Here is an 18,474-nt window from a genome sequence, read left to right on the forward strand (position 1 = left end):
CCGTGGACCAACAAAGCTACTCCACAGTCTTTTGTGAGGAATTAGGTTGATACAGAACATTTATTCTATTAGAATAAATGCAGAGCAGAAACACAGCTAAACACTGACTTTAATGAGACTTTTCAGCTGGAAAACCAACCAAACAAAGTAACAGAAACCATCACCTGACACATTATTTTTCCTCTTCAGAGCCTGTTTAATTGCGAGTGAACAAGCCTCAGGCTCCAAGTTTTACTTGTTCTCAAAGTCAGGTTTATAAAAATGTCTTTTAAGGGTTAAGAGGCATCGTTTAATAACTTTAATGCTGCTTCATTAGACACCTTAGACTCACACAGCGGCTGCTTAATATCGGTGTGTGTCGGGTTGTGCTTTCAGACGATTTGGATTCAACCGAACTGGATTGCATGTACTATGACTGGAAGTTAACTCGCTCGCTTCCTCTTTAAAGGAAGGCGAGATGGCTTCTGTTGTGACTTCAGTTCTGCCTGGAGGGCTGTGTGCATAGAGCTGACGGCTGACATCAGGAAAGCGTGAACTTCTTTCATTTCTCTGCCTGTAACAAGTCTCCCGACACCTCAGATGAAAATACAGAGGGTGCATTTGCTTTAATGTTTATTTAAAGCACAGTGTTCCTGGTAAATAATCCAGTATAAGAGTTGAGGGTCAGGCCCACACATCAGCTGCAGCTGATGGTTTAATTACCAGCTGTGGCCCTTTGAGTCCTGCTGGCCAGGAACAACATGTCATATCCCAGTCCTGAAAGATGGTTTCACTTTCTAAATCACCTTCCTTTACAGCTGGCATCAAAATGAAGTTGGATGATAAAACAGTTCTGGGTGTTTTCTGGGACATAAACCCAGAACCTTGTGAAATGCTTCAGATTGTAATGTTCTCTGCAGTTTACAGACAACTCTACCATATACCCGGTGAAATGTGACGGTTCTGAATCACTTTCAGGCTGGCAGCCTCCCCGACTTCACACTTCCAGGAGAGGATTCGCTGCTGTGTGACACCGGCCATCTGCCCTGCTCATTTGTCCTTGAGAAAGAAGTTGCTTTTGTGCCCACAGAGAGCTAAAAATAGCAGAAAATTTCATTTTTGGACTGGCTCTGTTGGATTATGAAACTGATAATGTAAGTCGAAGTTTTTGTTCCCTATTTTTAGGGATGTCTGAACCTCTGAACTCATCAATACTATTTAAATACTGGGAATTCTTTGGAAATATGCCAAGTTTTCAGCTAATAGCTCTTTGGGAATCACCTTGTTGCTGCAGAAATCCTATTTTCTGTCTGTCAAACTGTGTTTTCTTTGCTGTTTTTCATAGATGCAGCTAAAGAAATGGGAACAAATGATGTGTCTTTGTGACAGGCTGCTGGTAACAAAGTGCCTAAAGATCCAGTTTAAAATGGCTTCTTTGCTAAGTTGTCTGTTCTGTGTCGACACAACACTGGTTCATCCCTTGAGTTAGGAGCCTTTTTCCTGCCTGAATGGGTCAAAGGTCAGAGTTAAGTGGCTGAACAAAGAAAAAACACTGAAAATGCTCAGGAACAAGGACTGAAGATGAGGGAAAAAGCAGAAAATGTCCAAAGAAAAACCCTGAAAGAGCTTCAGAAAGCTGCAGAACAGTTGATTAGGACACTTTAAAGGTTTCAGAAAGCTGCAGAACTATTGATCAGGACACTTTAAAGGTTTCAGAAAGCTGCAGAACAGTTGATCAGGACACTTTAAAGGTTTCAGAAAGCTGCAGAACTATTGATCAGGACACTTTAAAGGTTTCAGAAAGCTGTAGAACTGTTGATCAGGACACTTTAAAGGTTTCAGAAAGCTGCAGAACTGTTGATCAGGACACTTTAAAGGTTTCAGAAAGCTGCAGAACTGTTGATCAGGACACTTTAAAGGTTTCAGAAAGCTGCAGAACTATTGATCAGGACACTTTAAAGGTTTCAGAAAGCTGCAGAACTGTTGATCAGGACACTTTAAAGGTTACAGAAAGCTGCAGAACTGTTGATCAGGACACTTTAAAGGTTTCAGAAAGCTGCAGAACTGTTGATCAAGACACTTTAAAGGTTACAGAAAGCTGCAGAACTGTTGATCAGGACACTTTAAAGGTTACAGAAAGCTGCAGAACTGTTGATCAAGACACTTTAAAGGTTACAGAAAGCTGCAGAACTGTTGATCAGGACACTTTAAAGGTTTCATAAAGCTGCAGAACTGTTGATCAGGACACTTTAAAGGTTTCAGAAAGCTGCAGAACTGTTGATCAGGACACTTTAAAGGTTTCAGAAAGCTGCAGAACTGTTGATCAGGACACTTTAAAGGTTACAGAAAGCTGCAGAACTGTTGATCAGGACACTTTAAAGGTTTCAGAAAGCTGCAGAACTGTTGATCAGGACACTTTAAAGGCTTCAGAAAGCTGCAGAACTGTTGATCAGGACACTTTAAAGGTTACAGAAAGCTGCAGAACTATTGATCGGGACACTTTAAAGGTTACAGAAAGCTGCAGAACTGTTGATCAGGACACTTTAAAGGTTACAGAAAGCTGCAGAACTATTGATCGGGACACTTTAAAGGTTTCAGAAAGCTGCAGAACTGTTGATCAGGACACTTTAAAGGTTACAGAAAGCTGCAGAACTGTTGATCAGGACACTTTAAAGGCTTCAGAAAGCTGCAGAACTGTTGATCAGGACACTTTAAAGGTTTCAGAAAGCTGCAGAACTGTTGATCGGGACACTTTAAAGGTGTCAGAAAGCTGCAGAACTGTTGATCAGGACACTTTAAAGGTTACAGAAAGCTGCAGAACTGTTGATCAGGACACTTTAAAGGTTTCAGAAAGCTGCAGAACTGTGGATCAGGACACTTTAAAGGTTACAGAAAGCTGCAGAACTGTTGATCAGGACACTTTAAAGGTTTGAGAAAGCTGCAGAACTGTTGATCAGGACACTTTAAAGGCTTCAGAAAGCTGCAGAACTGTTGATCAGGACACTTTAAAGGTTTCAGAAAGCTGCAGAACTGTTGATCGGGACACTTTAAAGGTGTCACAAAGCTGCAGAACTGTTGATCAGGACACTTTAAAGGTTACAGAAAGCTGCAGAACTGTTGATCAGGACACTTTAAAGGTTTCAGAAAGCTGCAGAACTGTGGATCAGGACACTTTAAAGGTTACAGAAAGCTGCAGAACTGTTGATCAGGACACTTTAAAGGTTCAGAAAGCTGCAGAACTGTTGATCAGGACACTTTAAAGGTTTGAGAAAGCTGCAGAACTGTTGATCAGGACACTTTAAAGGTTTCAGAAAGCTGCAGAACTGTTGATCAGGACACTTTAAAGGTTTCAGAAAGCTGCAGAACTGTTGATCAGGACACTTTAAAGCTTCAGAAAGCTGCAGAACTATTGATCAGGACACTTTAAAGGTCACAGGAAAGTCAGAAAGTCATTTATAAAGGAATGCACAAAGCTCTATGTTCAATTCAACCAGCTGTAACTTTCACCAACCTCTCCTATGGTCCAGAAGTATTTGCCGGCCAGGTCTTTAGGCGAAGCGCAGGTCTCCAGGTCGTCCTCTCTGCTCACTCTGCGAAGCCACACCAGCTCGCAGTTACAGTGCAGAGGGTTCCCGCCGAAACTCAACACCAGCGCCGTCAGAGGAGAGCCCTTCAGCTTAGTGTAGACCGGGTTCCGCAGGAACAACGGGTCCGGAGGGATTTTCTTCAGCTTGTTGGACGTCATGTCCAACCTGGCGAAGGAGACAAATGGAGATGGATTTAGGGTGTCTTCATACAGTTCTATCTCTGGTAATCTGAAGCTGGGACCAGATCAAAACTGCAAGAACTCCCAGCAGCAGCTATGACCCTGATCGGTTGGGTTAAAACAGTGTTTCTCAATTCCGGTCCTCATGACCCATTGCCCTGCATGTTTTAGATGTTTCCCTCCTCCGCCACACCTGATTCAAATGATCGGCTCGTCATCAAGCTCTGCAGCGGCCCGATAAGGAGCCATTCATTTGAATCGGGTGTGGTGGAGGAGGGAAACATTGAAAACATGCAGGGCGGTGGGTCATGAGGACCGGAATTGAGAAACACTGAGTTAAAACAGGAATTCTGGGACGTTTTCAACCTTTTTCCTGCAGTTTGGGAAGAAAAAAAGTCAGACTCGTGACAGTTGGAGGTTATAATTCCAAAGTAGGCTGTACTTTCGCTTTGTTTTAGACAAAAAAACAGGCGTTAAAAACAGGCGTGAGCCCACGGGAAGCAATTATTAGAAGATAAAAACAATATTTACTTTAAAGTCAGTGACTCCAGTGAAGTCCAGACAGATAGAGTTCAGAAAGGGGGAGAAGCAGGGGGAACGGGGGAGGAAGGAAAATCACCGGTGACTCATTTCTGCAAAATCATTTTCATCACATGTGGTTGTGATGTTCTGAGAGGATGAGGTGGGAGGCGAGAGGAGATGGGCAGCCGATCGATTGGGTGGGAGGCCGTGTGAAAAGGTGAGGCAGGAGGAGGGAAGGAGGAGGAAAATAAAGGGCAAGATCAAAGGAGAAAATGAGAGGAGTGCTGTAAACAAAAACCTCAGCCCCCAGTTCTCCTCTTCTTCTTCCTGATCAAACTGCAGCTGAAAGAATCATAAATGTCATAAAAGAGGTTTATAAATCTGATATATGTCGCCACAAATGTCACTTCTGTTTAAATAAAAGAAAATCCATCAGCTTCTTTCTCTGCCCGACCGGTGAACTGCAGTCATATAAAAGCAGATCGATTCAGTTATTGCAGAACTTTCTCCACATGGTGGTCATAGGAGGGACCTAAAAGATGCATCATCATCATAAAAATAAGCTCAAAATGCACAATGAGCCGTAATTACTCCCCATAACTGGACTATTACAAGCTCCAAAACTCATTAAAACCTCTGTGAGCTCAGTTTCTGGTTTGGTTTCCATCATTCTTTTGTGATTTAAACTGAAACAGAAAGAAATAAGAGCAAAAATAGTTGTGATAAAGACTCCTTATGTGAGACTGAATGAAGTTCCTGTACCAGGCCTGAGGAGGAGGAAGATTCTGTGTCCTTTAGGCTGTGCCGTCCAGCATGCTGAGCAGATTGTGCAGCTCTCTTCTGTGCACAGATGGCTGAAACCTGCTGTTTCTCGCTGTAATCTCTCGCATTTTAATGTGCAGAATATGTTAGCATAACAACGAGCTAACTGAGGAAGTTTGAGCAACATGATTGGTCCAAACATGCAGCTGCAGATGAATGCACAAAGATTGATTCGTGTGCTTTAATCTGTCAAAAAAAGGAGTTAAATTAAAGTTTCACCTGCTTCACAAAGCAATGGGTGCAGACAGGTGCTGGCTGGCTGTTTCAAGTCATTTGAGGTCACACTCACCTGGATTTTTAACATTTATTTTCAACATTTTCAGCTTGAAAATGACAGTGAACACGTAAGGTAGCTAACATGATCTGAACTCAAAGTTTAAGCTTCTCGGGTCCTGCTGAACCATCAGATTCTTTCTCACTTTTTCACAAACCAGGTGAGCAGGTCATAGCACCGATTCCTCTGTTATCTTGTGGCGGGACAGTGTTTTGGGTTGGATCCCTCATCCCATGATGAGCTGCAACCTCCAGTAGGGGTTTGGATAAAAGCAGAAACAGCTTCTTCTTCTGCTAGATGCTCCTTAGTGTCAACTTCGGCACAATAAGGAAAATTAAACTCATAAAGGCTGCTTTTTGTGTGCAGGTGTGACCAATGAAAGTGTGAGCAGGTTGCCAAATCTGCATGATGGCAACCGCATTCTTAACAGGTAAGTGAAGCCAGCAGCCGTGCTGCCAGCTGGGAAATGTAGTTTTATCGTACCAGAGACTGGTTCTGACCTGATCTGACCTGGGAACACCTCAGGCTCCCCCAGCAGGAGCTGGAGAGTGTTGCAGGCAGTGCTGCCAGCTGGGAAATGTAGTTTTATCGTACCAGAGACATAAAATTATCGTCTATTGATGCGCTGTAGTCTCTCTGAATGGCGTCTAACAGACTCACTGCTTTGCATCAGCAGGTGCGTCAGGCTAAATGTCCCCGAAAACAAAGACGAGTGGAACTAATGAAGCCGAATCATGAGGCCTGGAGGCTCCTGCTGTGAGGAACTTCTGATGCAAACGCAGCACGGAGCTCACATAGAAAAGCACGGCTGGCTTAAAGCTTCTCACGTGGAACTGGAAACGCCTTCAGGGTTCATGATTACAGCCACACGTTCACAGAATGGTCAAATTATCGTATATTTGGCCCTTTTTTGGGATTATTGATCGTACACAGGGCAAAATTATCAGACAAATATGATAATTATCGGACAAATACGATAATTATCGGATAAATATGATAATTATGGTACACCTGACCTGGCAACACAGCCCAGCAGTATGTCAGGGTTCATGATTACAGCCACACGTTCACAGAATGATCAAATTATCGTATATTTGGCCCTTTTTGGGATTATTGATCGTACACAGGACAAAATTATCGCACAAATATGATAATTATGGTACACCTGACCTGGCAACACAGCCCAGCAGTATGTCAGGGTTCATGATTACAGCCACACGTTCACAGAATGATCAAATTATCGTATATTTGGCCCTTTTTTGGGATTATTGATCGTGCACAGGGCAAAATTATCGCACAAATATGATAATTATCGGACAAATACGATAATTATCGGACAAATACGATAATTATGGTACACCTGACCTGGCAACACAGCCCAGCAGTATGTCAGGGTTCATGATTACAGCCACACGTTCACAGAATGGTCAAATTATCGTATATTTGGCCCTTTTTGGGATTATTGATCATGCACAGGGCAAAATTATCAGAGAAATATGATAATTATCGGACAAATACGATAATTATCGGACAAATACGATAATTATCGTACACCTGACCTGGCAACACAGCCCAGCAGTGTGTCAGGGTTCACTTTAGCTCGAGTTCGGTCCGAAGCTGCTAACGCTCCCAGTGAGTTTGGCTTAAATGTTTAATCAGCCTCTTCTGTTGGTGCCAAAACAAGAACACATCTTTCAACAGATGGATTCTCCCTTGGATTCACACAGTATCTACAGGATGATGCTCAACCACAGATAAATATTCAGGTTTACTCTCTCCTCCGAGACACTCTGAGCAGGAACTTTCTTCACCAAAACACTGAACCTGCTGACTCTTAATAACGTCAGAGACTCATGTGTTTATTGCTGTCAGCAACAAATCCGAAAAAGTGTTTTTCCTCTTCAAAATCCCCCCAGAAATATTCAGCAGTGATGACTTAACAAGAAGTTAATAGCTGCTGAGAGCAGTAAGAATGCTGCACTTGACAGATTTCAATTACATTATTTCATGTGTAGCAGCGGGAGGTTGAATTAATGCACTAGTTTGTGCGGAAATGAATGTTCACCTGTGCACCACAACACACATCAGCGAGTCCAGGGGGGGAAAACAAACCATTCAGCCTTTAAATGACCGACTGCATATGCAGAGTTGGTTGATTTTTCTCTTTACGTGTTGTTGAACAACTTAAATTACTATTGATTTCTGTTAATTGGGTTCACAGGTTATCTCGTGCACATGCAGCTGCTCACAACATCAAACTATAAGCGCCTGATTGTGCTGAAGCCAAATGAAACCATGCTGTTTGACATGGATTTTTATTTGAAATTATTCCAAAGGATGCATTTAAAAAGGTGTCGTTGCAGCTGGAGGTGGGATGAGAGCAGAAAGCTGTGTGTTTGGGTAGAAGCTGAAATAATAACTTAACATTTGACTGAATTTGTCTGAGAATCTGTGCAAACACACTTTACTGACAGTGCAAGCAGAGCGAAGAGCAGCTCAGCACAGGAGCAGTCTGAGGTCACGGCTTCAAATCCCCACTCTGCCTGGGAGTCAGCGAAGGTTTCACAATTCACCATCATTATTATCGACGTGCCCGCCGGCGAGGTGCTCAACCTGCAGCCCAGACCTCGCCTGATGGCCATTTCTCAGCTTTAAGAGCTGAACAAGAGCTTCCCTGAGAAATTAACTGGATCTTATTTGCTTTATTTCCCTTAAAAAGAGGTCTCACATGGACGGATTCATGAAATGATTTCAGTTTAACTACCGGCCTGCATAATCAAGCCCTGGTCACATGTTATTAAGACATCTTGAATCTTGAGCAGCTCATTTAAGTGTCTCTAATTATATGCAAAAAAGCAGAATAATATTGATTTATTTCCAGATCAAATGAAAGAACGCCTCATGTGTTGTAATAATAAAAGTCAGCCTCGCAGCAAAATGGGAAAATTAACCACAAAAACTGAAGCGATCAGTGTAATTCCACCTGATGGAGCCAGCATTTCATCAGATAATCACATTTCTTGGCTTTGATTTGAACTGGAATCCCTCCAAAGTTGGTGGGAAGAACCTCACCAGGCTTGACTTTAGGATCCAACATGGCCGCCTTGCAGCTGAAAGTTAAAAACTCCTGTCAGACTGTGTTTCATGTAATCAGCCGCACTCATCCTCATCCTTTACAATCCCACAGGTTTTCTCGATCTGGAACGTGATTTCCTTGGATGTGAGATCGTTCCCGGCTCTAAGTTCGGACTTTTCAGAGCTGGACTCCTTCCCAAATGTTTTGGGTTTACCTCAGAGATCACTAAAGACTTACAGCAGTGAATGAGGCAGGAAATAAGCACTTTGGGAGAGATTATTCATTACATTTATATCTCTCTTCCATTCTGTGAAGCAGGGAAGTTTCCCTTTACCCCCCCGGCTTATTCTGCATCGCACTTCCTGCCTTCAGCTGATAGGCTGCTCAGCTGAACATGAAACCGTGGTTATGACGTCATGAACTGGGACTGAAAGCAGTTTCTTTATCCTCAGATTCTCACTCTGGAGTTGGAGTTTACAGCCTTGCTTTATCCTTCTCCACTAATCTGTGCTCATCTGCACAAAGACTGTTTGATGTTGGGCCGGATGGTCCTGACCTCGCTCAGACCTCCAAACGTCCATCAGGAGGAAGAGGAGGATGGTGGAGCAGCACAGTTTCTACTCTCCCACCTATGAATGGTGAGGATTTGATGGTGAGGGTTAGAATAAAGTCTAAATCTTACAGAATGCATTGTTAGATAGTTGCTAACATCTACATCATAGGTGTCAAACTCTAATTACACTAATTATATTTGGCCCGCGAGGCAATTTCAAATTAATATTAGAGCTGGCCCGCCAGTATTATACGGCGGCAGCGCTGGAACACCGCATTCACCGCTTATACTACAAATCCCATAATGCTTTGCGGTTGTTTTGGCGCGTCAATTAGAACAGAGGCAGACACGCCCCCTCCTCTGTGTCAGTAGCATCTATGCTAGCGATCTTTTTGTGCATTCCTTCGTCTGAAAGCCCCCCGCCTCTCCCCCAGACCACACTTTGACCTCAAACCACAGCTGTCACTGTTACCTACCAAAAAATGGCCAAAAGAAAGGCAGAAAATACAACTTTTCTGGACAGGTGGGAGACAGAATATCTGTTTATGTAAAAGACAGACCTGTTTGTCTTGTTTATGGAGCCAACGCGTCAGTAACTAAGGAGTAACTAAGGAGTAACTAAGGAGTAACTAAGGATATAATATTAGACGACACTATGAAACGAAACACCAGGACAAATATAAGGACCTGGACACAGCTCAAAGGAGCCAGAAAGTAAAGGAGATGAAAAGAGGTTTATGTTATTTTATTTTCACATTTATTAGCCTGTGTAAGAAGCTAATTTTGACATAAATCAGAAGGCTGCAAACAGAAAGGAGGCATTACATTTTTATTTAAATTTAATTTAATATGCCATTGATATGTTTTTATTATTATTATTGTTATTATTATTAGCAATTTCACACGGCTGGACTTTAAAGTTATATAAGCCTTGCTTGTTCAGTATTCATTGTTAAATATAAACTTGTTGGGTTCCATATTAAAAGGTTCATTTGTTCAACCTTGGCCCGCGGCTTTGTTCAATTTAAAATTTTGGCCCACTGTGTATTTGAGTTTGACGCCCCTGATCTACATGGTTAAAGCTGTTTCCTGTACAGAGGCTGTAATTCCTGTCATGTGAACGCTGTAAACCACAACCTTTGGACACGTTCCCACAGTTCATGGCCTGTGACATGGAGGTGAAGTCCAGTGAAAGTGGCTCCGGCTGGATGGGATTAATTGGTCTTTTTCTGTTTGTTAATGGTGCTTTTATCTTATGAGCCCAGTGTTATTTCAGTTCAATTTGGGAAGCCGCAGCAGGTGTTTGACCGACACCTTTTTGCTTCAAATACTGTAAATCACCTCGTTTGAGTCACTTGGCTCCACACCATCGAGGGGAAGCTGTGATGTGTGGCAACAAACAGACAGGCATCAAAAACGTGGCTTCACAGATGTTAGAGGTTCAGATAAACAGTTACTGGTTTCAATTTTCCACTCGGGTGCAGCAGAAGGAGGAGGAGCAATGAGATGAAAACATAAAAATAGCAGCAGTCAGCCCCGAAATGATGGAAAAAGACAAAGGGAGACTTTAAATGAAAGGTGACTATAATTATCCACGTTGACTTATAAATAACTCTACAGCTGCTTTGAATCTGTGCAACTTTCAGATTGGTGTGACAACACGGCTCAGAGCTGCAGGCGATGCTGACCTGGCCAGTTTGTGCAGGTTGGAGAAGATCCCCTCCGGGACGCTCTCGATGAGGTTGTGGTCCAGGCTGAGGGTGTTGACACTGACCAGCAGAGCGACGGTGTCCCAGGGGATGTCCACCAGGTTATTGTAACTCAGATCCAAGTCCTCCAGCGTCTCCAGGAAGTCCTGCGAGGGAGGCAGAGGCAACGTTACGCTCATCAACATCAGTCCCAGGAATCAAGAGAATGAAGAGACACCAAAACACCAGAGCTTTTAAAGTGTAGTGAGTTAAAGAAGAAATGCACATATTAGCAGGGATGGCTGGTATAATTGGGCTAACAGGGCTCAGCCCTCCCTAAATTATTCAATCAAAATGAGAATATAATATATAAGTAATTAAATAAAAACTTTAAACAAATTGTTTTTTAATTTTTGATCAGAGGCGGAGCAAAATCTGAACTGAAACTCATGAAATCGGTGAAAACGGGCTAATTATCTACAGCCCAAGCGAAGCAGCTCGGTTACACTTGACTTTTCTTCAACATTTGAGTGACAGGTTGCAAGTCCCGCCCCCTCCATTTGGGCTAAATCTGTACAGCCCAAAGCCAGCAGATTTGGGCCAATCACAGACGACTCTACTTGACTGCGTGTGTCGGGCGAAACTTTGACAAGGGCAGGCATCGGTGTTAACGAAGTGGATTATTTACTTTCTAATCCGTTTTCTTCAATGTCCTCAGGTGAAAAAAGTAGGGGCACATCATCCAAAGGATATCCAAATTACACAGAAAGAAAAGCGCCAAAATCGTAGCTTTTGTGTAACTTGGTTTGAGAGAAAGGCTAACGGCTAACGTTAGAAAGGCTAACGGCTAACGTTAGAAAGGCTAACGGCTAACGTTAGAAAGGCTAACGGCTAACGTTAGAAAGGCTAACAGCTAACGGCTAACGTTAGAAAGGCTAACGGCTAACAGCTAACAGCTAACGTTAGAAAGGCTAACGGCTAACAGCTAACAGCTAACGTTAGAAAGGCTAACGGCTAACGTTAGAAAGGCTAACAGCTAACGTTAGAAAGGCTAACGGCCTCTTGAAGCTTCTCTTCAGATAAGGTAGACCCCCCCATTAATGTCACACAGATGGAACATTTTATGGAGTATTTCTTTTAAGGCTCTCTTAACGTCTTTCTGGAGTGTTTTTCTGGAGTTAATATTTTAGTTTTGTGCTGATGTTTGGATTATTGTGCTCCAAAGCTAATTGCAATCGGCTATAAGTCTGGGTTGACCTTTTTTTAAAACCTTTTATGGTGTGAAAGTATTTGTATTTCCAGAGAGATGGTAGATGGTATATTTTCCATCAGTGCATTCTTCTAAATAGTGTTTTGGTGGTTGGTTGAAAAGGCCCGTGCTGTTGTGTTGGACACCTTTTATGTTGAAATACAACTACTTGGCTTTTATAATACATTAGCCCCCCATTCAATGTCACCATATTAGGTACCACACATTAACAGGTGAAATACTGACGAAGAATCATTTAGATTCAGGGTTCGGTGCAGAGATAATGTCAGCAAATGAAAAGAAAAATGGAAGTATGTGGAAATAAATTACCCCGATCGATGCCGAGCGATTAAAGCATGTTGTTTTCTCTAATTACTTCAGAGCAGAAAGGCCACGAGTCAGCAGACATTACGATGAGCGAACACACAAAGAGACAACAGAAGGATGAAGATAAAAGCCTGTTGATCAGCCAGACAGTGGCTGCTGTGTAACTGCGGTCGTAACGCAGGCAATCAGACACGGACTGTCACAGCGCTGCAGCTCTCATCACAATAACGTGCGCTTTATTGCTTTTTCAGTTTCATTTCTCAGCAACAAAAGAAAATAAAATCTGTGAAGATGAGTGCAAAGAGCAGAAAATGAGTCCTCGCTGGCTTCATCAGAACAACGGCTGATTTTGTTCAAACTGGTTAAAACAACTCCAGCACAGCCTCGGATAGTGGTGCACGGGGGGGGGGGGGGGGGGGGGGGGATGCTGCGTTGCTATGGAGATGTGTGTCTCCATCATATCAGACAGATGGAAGTTTCTGTTCAACATCAACCTTCAGTCCCTGAATTTGGATGCAGGTTTCATATCGATATTAATAATAACAGCGAACCAGCTCAGTGTGAAAACCTTTACCAACAGGGCAACAGGTCCAGGACTGAAACCCAGACATCCCTCTCCCCAGCGAGCCTCTCCAGCTCCTGGGGATCCCGAGGTGTTCCCAGGCCAGATGGGATAATCCCTCCAGAGGGTTCTGGTTCTGACCCGGGGCCTCCTCCCAGGAGGCATCCTAACAAGAGGAACAACCTCAGCTGACTCCTCTCTATGTGGAGCGACTCTACTCCGAGCTCCTCCCTCCGGATGATGTAGCCCCTCCCCCAGATGGTGGAGCTCCTCCCCCCGGATGATGTAGCCCCTCCCCCAGATGGTGGAGCTCCTCCCCCCGGATGATGTAGCCCCTCCCCCAGATGGTGGAGCTCCTCCCCCCGGATGATGTAGCCCCTCCCCCAGATGGTGGAGCTCCTCCCTCCGGATGGTGGAGCTCCTCTCCCCAGATGGTGGAGCTCCTCCCCCCGGATGGTAGAGCTCCTCCCCCTATCTCTAAGGCTAAGCCCCTCAGTTGCAGTTATTGGAGAAAACTTCTGTTAAAGGAAGTGAAACAACGAGCAAAACAGGTTTTGTCTTGTTGTTACCAAAACAAATGAAGAATAATTAAATTATCATAAAAGAGATGAAGGGTTCGTGCTGATGTTCTGTGGGTCCTTCAGAGCCCACGTCTGGTTCCTCTTTGAGCCACTTTGCTCCTTCGGTGCCGGACTTTTAATGAGCCGAGGAAGAACATGGTCACTAATGAAGCAGGGAAACGGTTTATTTCAGGGCTGGGTTATTAAAGAAGAGTCCAGCTGGGCAGAGGAGGCAGGCAGGGCCGGAGCCCTCCATCACTTTCACACAACACAACCACTCTGAGGAACTTTTAATGACTTTGCAATCGCTTCTCCACTGAGAATCCTGGCAGATTCGCCATTTGAACGCCACTGACTGTGTCGGGGCAGAACGAGTCCTCCCAGCAGAGCAAGCAGCAGATAAAAAGAAGAAGAAGAAGAAGAAGAATTCACGTTTTAAAGACGATTCTTGATCTGAATTTTGGAATCATTTCAATCCACTTTCAGAATGACTGAGTTTGTTTTACAGAGAGATGGTAGATGGTATATTTTCCATCAGTGCATTCTTCTAAATAGTGTTTCGGTGGTTTGTTGAAAAGGCCCGTGCTGTTGTGTTGGACACCTTTTATGTTGAAATACAACTACTTGACTTTTATAATACATTAGCCCCCCCCATTCAATGTCACCATATTAGGTACCACACATTAACAGGTGAAATACTGACGAAGAATCATTTAGATTCAGGGTTCGGTGCAGAGATAATGTCAGCAAATGAAAAGAAAAATGATGGAGCTCCAACATCCGGGGGAGGAGCCCCTCCCTCCGGATGGTGGAGCTCCTCCCCCCGGATGGTGGAGCTCCTCCCCCCAGATGGTGGAGCTCCTCCCTCTGGATGTTGGAGCTCCTCCCCCAGATGGTAGAGCTCCTCCCCCCAGATGGTGGAGCTCCTCCCTCTGGATGTTGGAGCTCCTCCCCCAGATGGTAGTGACTGTGTCGGGGCAGAACGAGCCCTCCCAGCAGAGCAAGCAGCAGATAAAAAGAAGAAGAAGAAGAAGAAGAAGAATTCACGTTTTAAAGACGATTCTTGATCTGAATTTTGGAATCATTTCAATCCACTTTCAGAATGACTGAGTTTGTTTTACAAGTCAGCAAAACTCCATTTGTGGCAGCGGAAGGATTAGTTTTACAATTTAAATTATAATTTGCAACTAATGAAAGCCTAAGGGTAGCTGGGCAATTTGGCCTGTCTGGATTTATCTAACTAACGAAAATAATGTCCAATTTCTCTATATTACATTCTAATGTGAAATTAAATGAACAAAATAAGGCCATCTGTTGCTGTGATAGCTCCAGTTTTTTCTTTTCTTCTGCATGAACCGAACCACATTTCATAGAGTTAAAGCAACACGAATGAAGTGGATAACTGGAGGAATGAAAGAAGAGACGAACACACAGAAAAGTTGGAGCAGATTCTAAACTCATCCTCTGTTCAGATGTTTGTGATCTTTCAATGAATCAGAGTGATTTGGAGGGAGATAACGTTTCTGCAGCTGCAACTAATCTTATTCCTGGAAATGGAAACATAACAGAGAGACGCCGCCATCTGTCTCCATTTGATGCCATACTGTACCAACCTTTAATTCACTCGAGTCTTCCCTCTGATGACTTCTAGATGACGTAATTTCCGTGTGTCCAGACAGGTTTGACTTGCTTAAAGGGGAACTCCGGTATTTTTAAACCTTAATTCTGGCATGAAATACGTTCATCTACTCACCGAGAACAGTTTGGTGAAAGTCGGCGTCCTTCTGAAGATATTTAGATAACTGGAGATCCATATAACGGAGTGAACGGGGCTTAGAGGATGCAGCCTCTAAATAAGGCATTATCTGTCTTTATTTCACCAATACTTTAAGAAGAATGAATGAATGAACGTGTGCTATAGCTCTGTTAGCTCATAGCTGCTGTTATGTGGCTACTTGCAGCTATAGGAGAGCTAACGGAGGGATTTCTACACAGGCACTCTACTGGGACCACTTCATCCACACGCCCCCCTGCAGCACAGCTTATTCACTCCGTGCTCTGTGACAGTCGGCTAACTTCACACAGAGTTTGCTGCTGATAGTTTTGTGCAACATGGCAGGATATTTATCAGATTTTGACGACGTGAACGACGGCTTTGAGTAAGATGGACGATCTTACCGGAGTTGAGTTTTATGCAGAAATTTACAAACTAATAAATTAGTTTATTAACTGACAACATTTCAAACGCACACCTCAAAAAGTCTAAAACCAACAATCACCTGAGGACTAACATCAGTCATAGGAACGCATCGGTGCATCAGCAGAAACTCGTAATTCATCACATAAAGTCAGAGCTACAGATAAAGATGACCTCAAGGGTCAAAATCTATGATAAAACCAGTTGGCCTAACCCTATCAAAGCAGAGGACATTATAGAAGTACCTCTCAAATGTTTCAAAGGATACGTTTGATGTTGTATAGTTGGTTGAGAATGCCCAATGTACCTAATTAAATGGCTCGTATTTATTTTGCTGTATTTGCTCCATGTGCTGGTTTATTTGCCTGCTCTAAGGGCGTCTTTTGGCTCCTTAGACCCTGACTTCCTTCACTGAAACTGTAGGATGAGCCTCTAAAATCCTGATCACCTCCATTCCTACGCCTCCTGAAAAGCTAAACATATCTATCCACTGTTTGTAATAAACATCTTTATCATTACTACAGTGACTCATAAAACCCACTCCACATGACTCCATAGGAGGATCAGATTTCATACCTACTGTTCTTTTGCAGATCTTACTTTCTCATTCCTACTGTCCATCATCTTTCTCTATCCCTTTTCCACCAGTTTTGACCGAGCCAAACAAAGTAAGCTTTACAAAATGGTGCTGCCATCCCAGCATGCAACACTGCATTCTCTGTTGTTTAGACTTTTCCCCCCCGACTCAGTTGGGTGGAAACGCTGCCAGTTAATACACGATCTCTCCCACAGGGAGTACAGTTTTGCGCCTTCATCTGCAGTATAGTCTGTCTCACCAATAACAGGCCTCACTTCACGTTATTTATCATATCACAGAGTGATGATTCAGAGAATTGTCAGCTGAAGCTTCGGTTGAATATAGAAGTTTATGAGCCAGTCAGCTCCTGTTGCAGGACAAACAGTATTATATAGTATTATTTTAGTAAGATGGTGGATCTTATTCCTGCATTACCATAAACCTGCAGGTGAGGTGGGGGTTTAAAGGTGAAAGACACAGCTGTATTATGTAAGTACTAGTTGCTAGTTACTAGTACTAGTTACTACTGGCACGGCATCAGCTTTCATAGTTATGCTGATGATATGCAACTGTATCTTGCCGTGTCCCCTGATGTCACAGGGCCACTTGATGCCCTTTTTAAAGGGGAACTCTGGTATTTTTAAACCTTATTTCTGGCATGAAATACGTTCATCTGCTCACCGAGAACAGTTTGGTGAAAGTCGGCGTCCTTCTGAAGATATTTAGATAACTGGAGATCCATATAACGGAGTGAACGGGGCTTAGAGGATGCAGCCTCTAAATAAGGCATTATCTGTCTTTATTTCACCAATACTTTAAGAAGAATGAATGAATGAACGTGTGCTATAGCTCTGTTAGCTCATAGCTGCTGTTATGTGGCTACTTGCAGCTAAAGGAGAGCTAACGGAGGGATTTCTACACAGGCACTCTACTGGGACCACTTCATCCACACGCCCCCCTGCAGCACAGTTTATTCACTCCGTGCTCTGTGACAGTCGGCTAACTTCACACAGAGTTTGCTGCTGATAGTTTTGTGAATAAAAACAGTATATTATAAGATCATAATCTTCTCCTCCAAACACTAAACCCTTGTGATTGTAAAAGGGTACATTTGTCACCAAACTGGCAACAACACAACAGTTGATGTGAAACTTGAATGACATTAATTACAGTTTTTGTCTCACTGCAGTTGATGTTAAATGTGTTTTCTGGTCACAGCTCATTCACTCCGGTAAGATCGTCCATCTTACTCAAAATCTGATAAATATCCTGCCATGTTGCACAAAACTATCAGCAGCAAACTCTGTGTGAAGTTAGCCGACTGTCACAGAGCACGGAGTGAATAAACTGTGCTGCAGGGGGGCGTGTGGATGCTAAAGTTCCCCTTTAACTGCATTTTAAATGTCAAATCACAGATGGCAGCGAACTTCCTGCAGCTCAACCAGGACAAAACTGAGGTTTTAGTCATTGGTCCTGAAGGCCAGAGAGAGAAACCTTTAACAAAATTACAAGATCTTAAACCATCACAAACTGTAAAATATCTGGGTGTGATTTTTGACTCTGAGCTTAGTTTTATTCCACATATCAAAATCATAACAAAGACGTTTTTACCATCTTAAGAATACAGCCAGACTCACGGAGCTGCTGATGCATGCTTTTATCTCTTGTCGTTTAGATTTAGATTCCTCTGCTCTCTGGTCCTCCAAAAAAAGAGCATCTTTAATCTTCAGCTTCTGCTGAATTCAGCCACACCAGTGCTGACCAGGACCAGAGGGCGGGGGCACATTTCACCAGTTTTACAATCACTCCGTTGGCTCCCGGCACGCTTCAGGATCAATTTCAAGGTTCTTTTACTCGTTCTTAGATGTCTTACCGGTCTCAGGCCTTCTTATTTATCTGACTTACTTTTATCAACCCTCACAGACCCTGAGGTCCTCCGGCGCCGGCCTTTTAACCACGTGTTCGACTGAGGTTATTTTAGTTATTACGGCCCCCGACTGTGGAGCAGCCTGCCGGAGAACCTCAGGGCCGCAGAGGCTGTTGATGTTTTTAAAAAAGAGGCTCAAGACTCACCTTTTTAATCAGGCTTTTATTTGATTTTAGTGATTTTCTTTATTCCTTTTAATCAAAATTTTTATCATATTTAATTTTCGTTCTTTATTATTTTAATTATGTGTTTTAAACTCCATGTTTTAGTTAGATAATTTAACTAAAATTATTGGGAATGTCTCTTTTTCCTTGCCTTAGGTCTGGGTGTTTCTGTCTGATAGGTGCAGTGGGTCTGAGCTTGTGTGCACGTGTGTGCACGTGTCTCTCTGGGTA

General features: G+C 43.2%; 1 protein-coding gene across 2 annotated transcripts in view; it reads right to left on the reverse strand.

Moving 5' to 3' along the window:
* Positions 1 to 18,474, reverse strand: part of LOC140313902 (leucine-rich repeat and fibronectin type III domain-containing protein 1-like protein) — a 167,187-nt gene that overhangs the window by 65,263 nt on the left and 83,450 nt on the right. For both annotated transcript variants that reach the window (XM_072391888.1, XM_072391887.1), the window contains exons 4-5: positions 10,681 to 10,847; positions 3,491 to 3,731 (exon numbers count right to left, since the gene is read on the reverse strand). In XM_072391888.1, the coding sequence (XP_072247989.1) occupies positions 3,491 to 3,731; positions 10,681 to 10,847 (408 nt within the window). The remainder of the gene's footprint in view (positions 1 to 3,490; positions 3,732 to 10,680; positions 10,848 to 18,474) is intronic.

This window comes from Leuresthes tenuis, unplaced genomic scaffold (assembly GCF_036924035.1).
Source record: "Leuresthes tenuis unplaced genomic scaffold, fLeuTen1.0.hap1 SCAF_9, whole genome shotgun sequence".
NCBI classification, from domain to species: domain Eukaryota; kingdom Metazoa; phylum Chordata; class Actinopteri; order Atheriniformes; family Atherinopsidae; genus Leuresthes; species Leuresthes tenuis.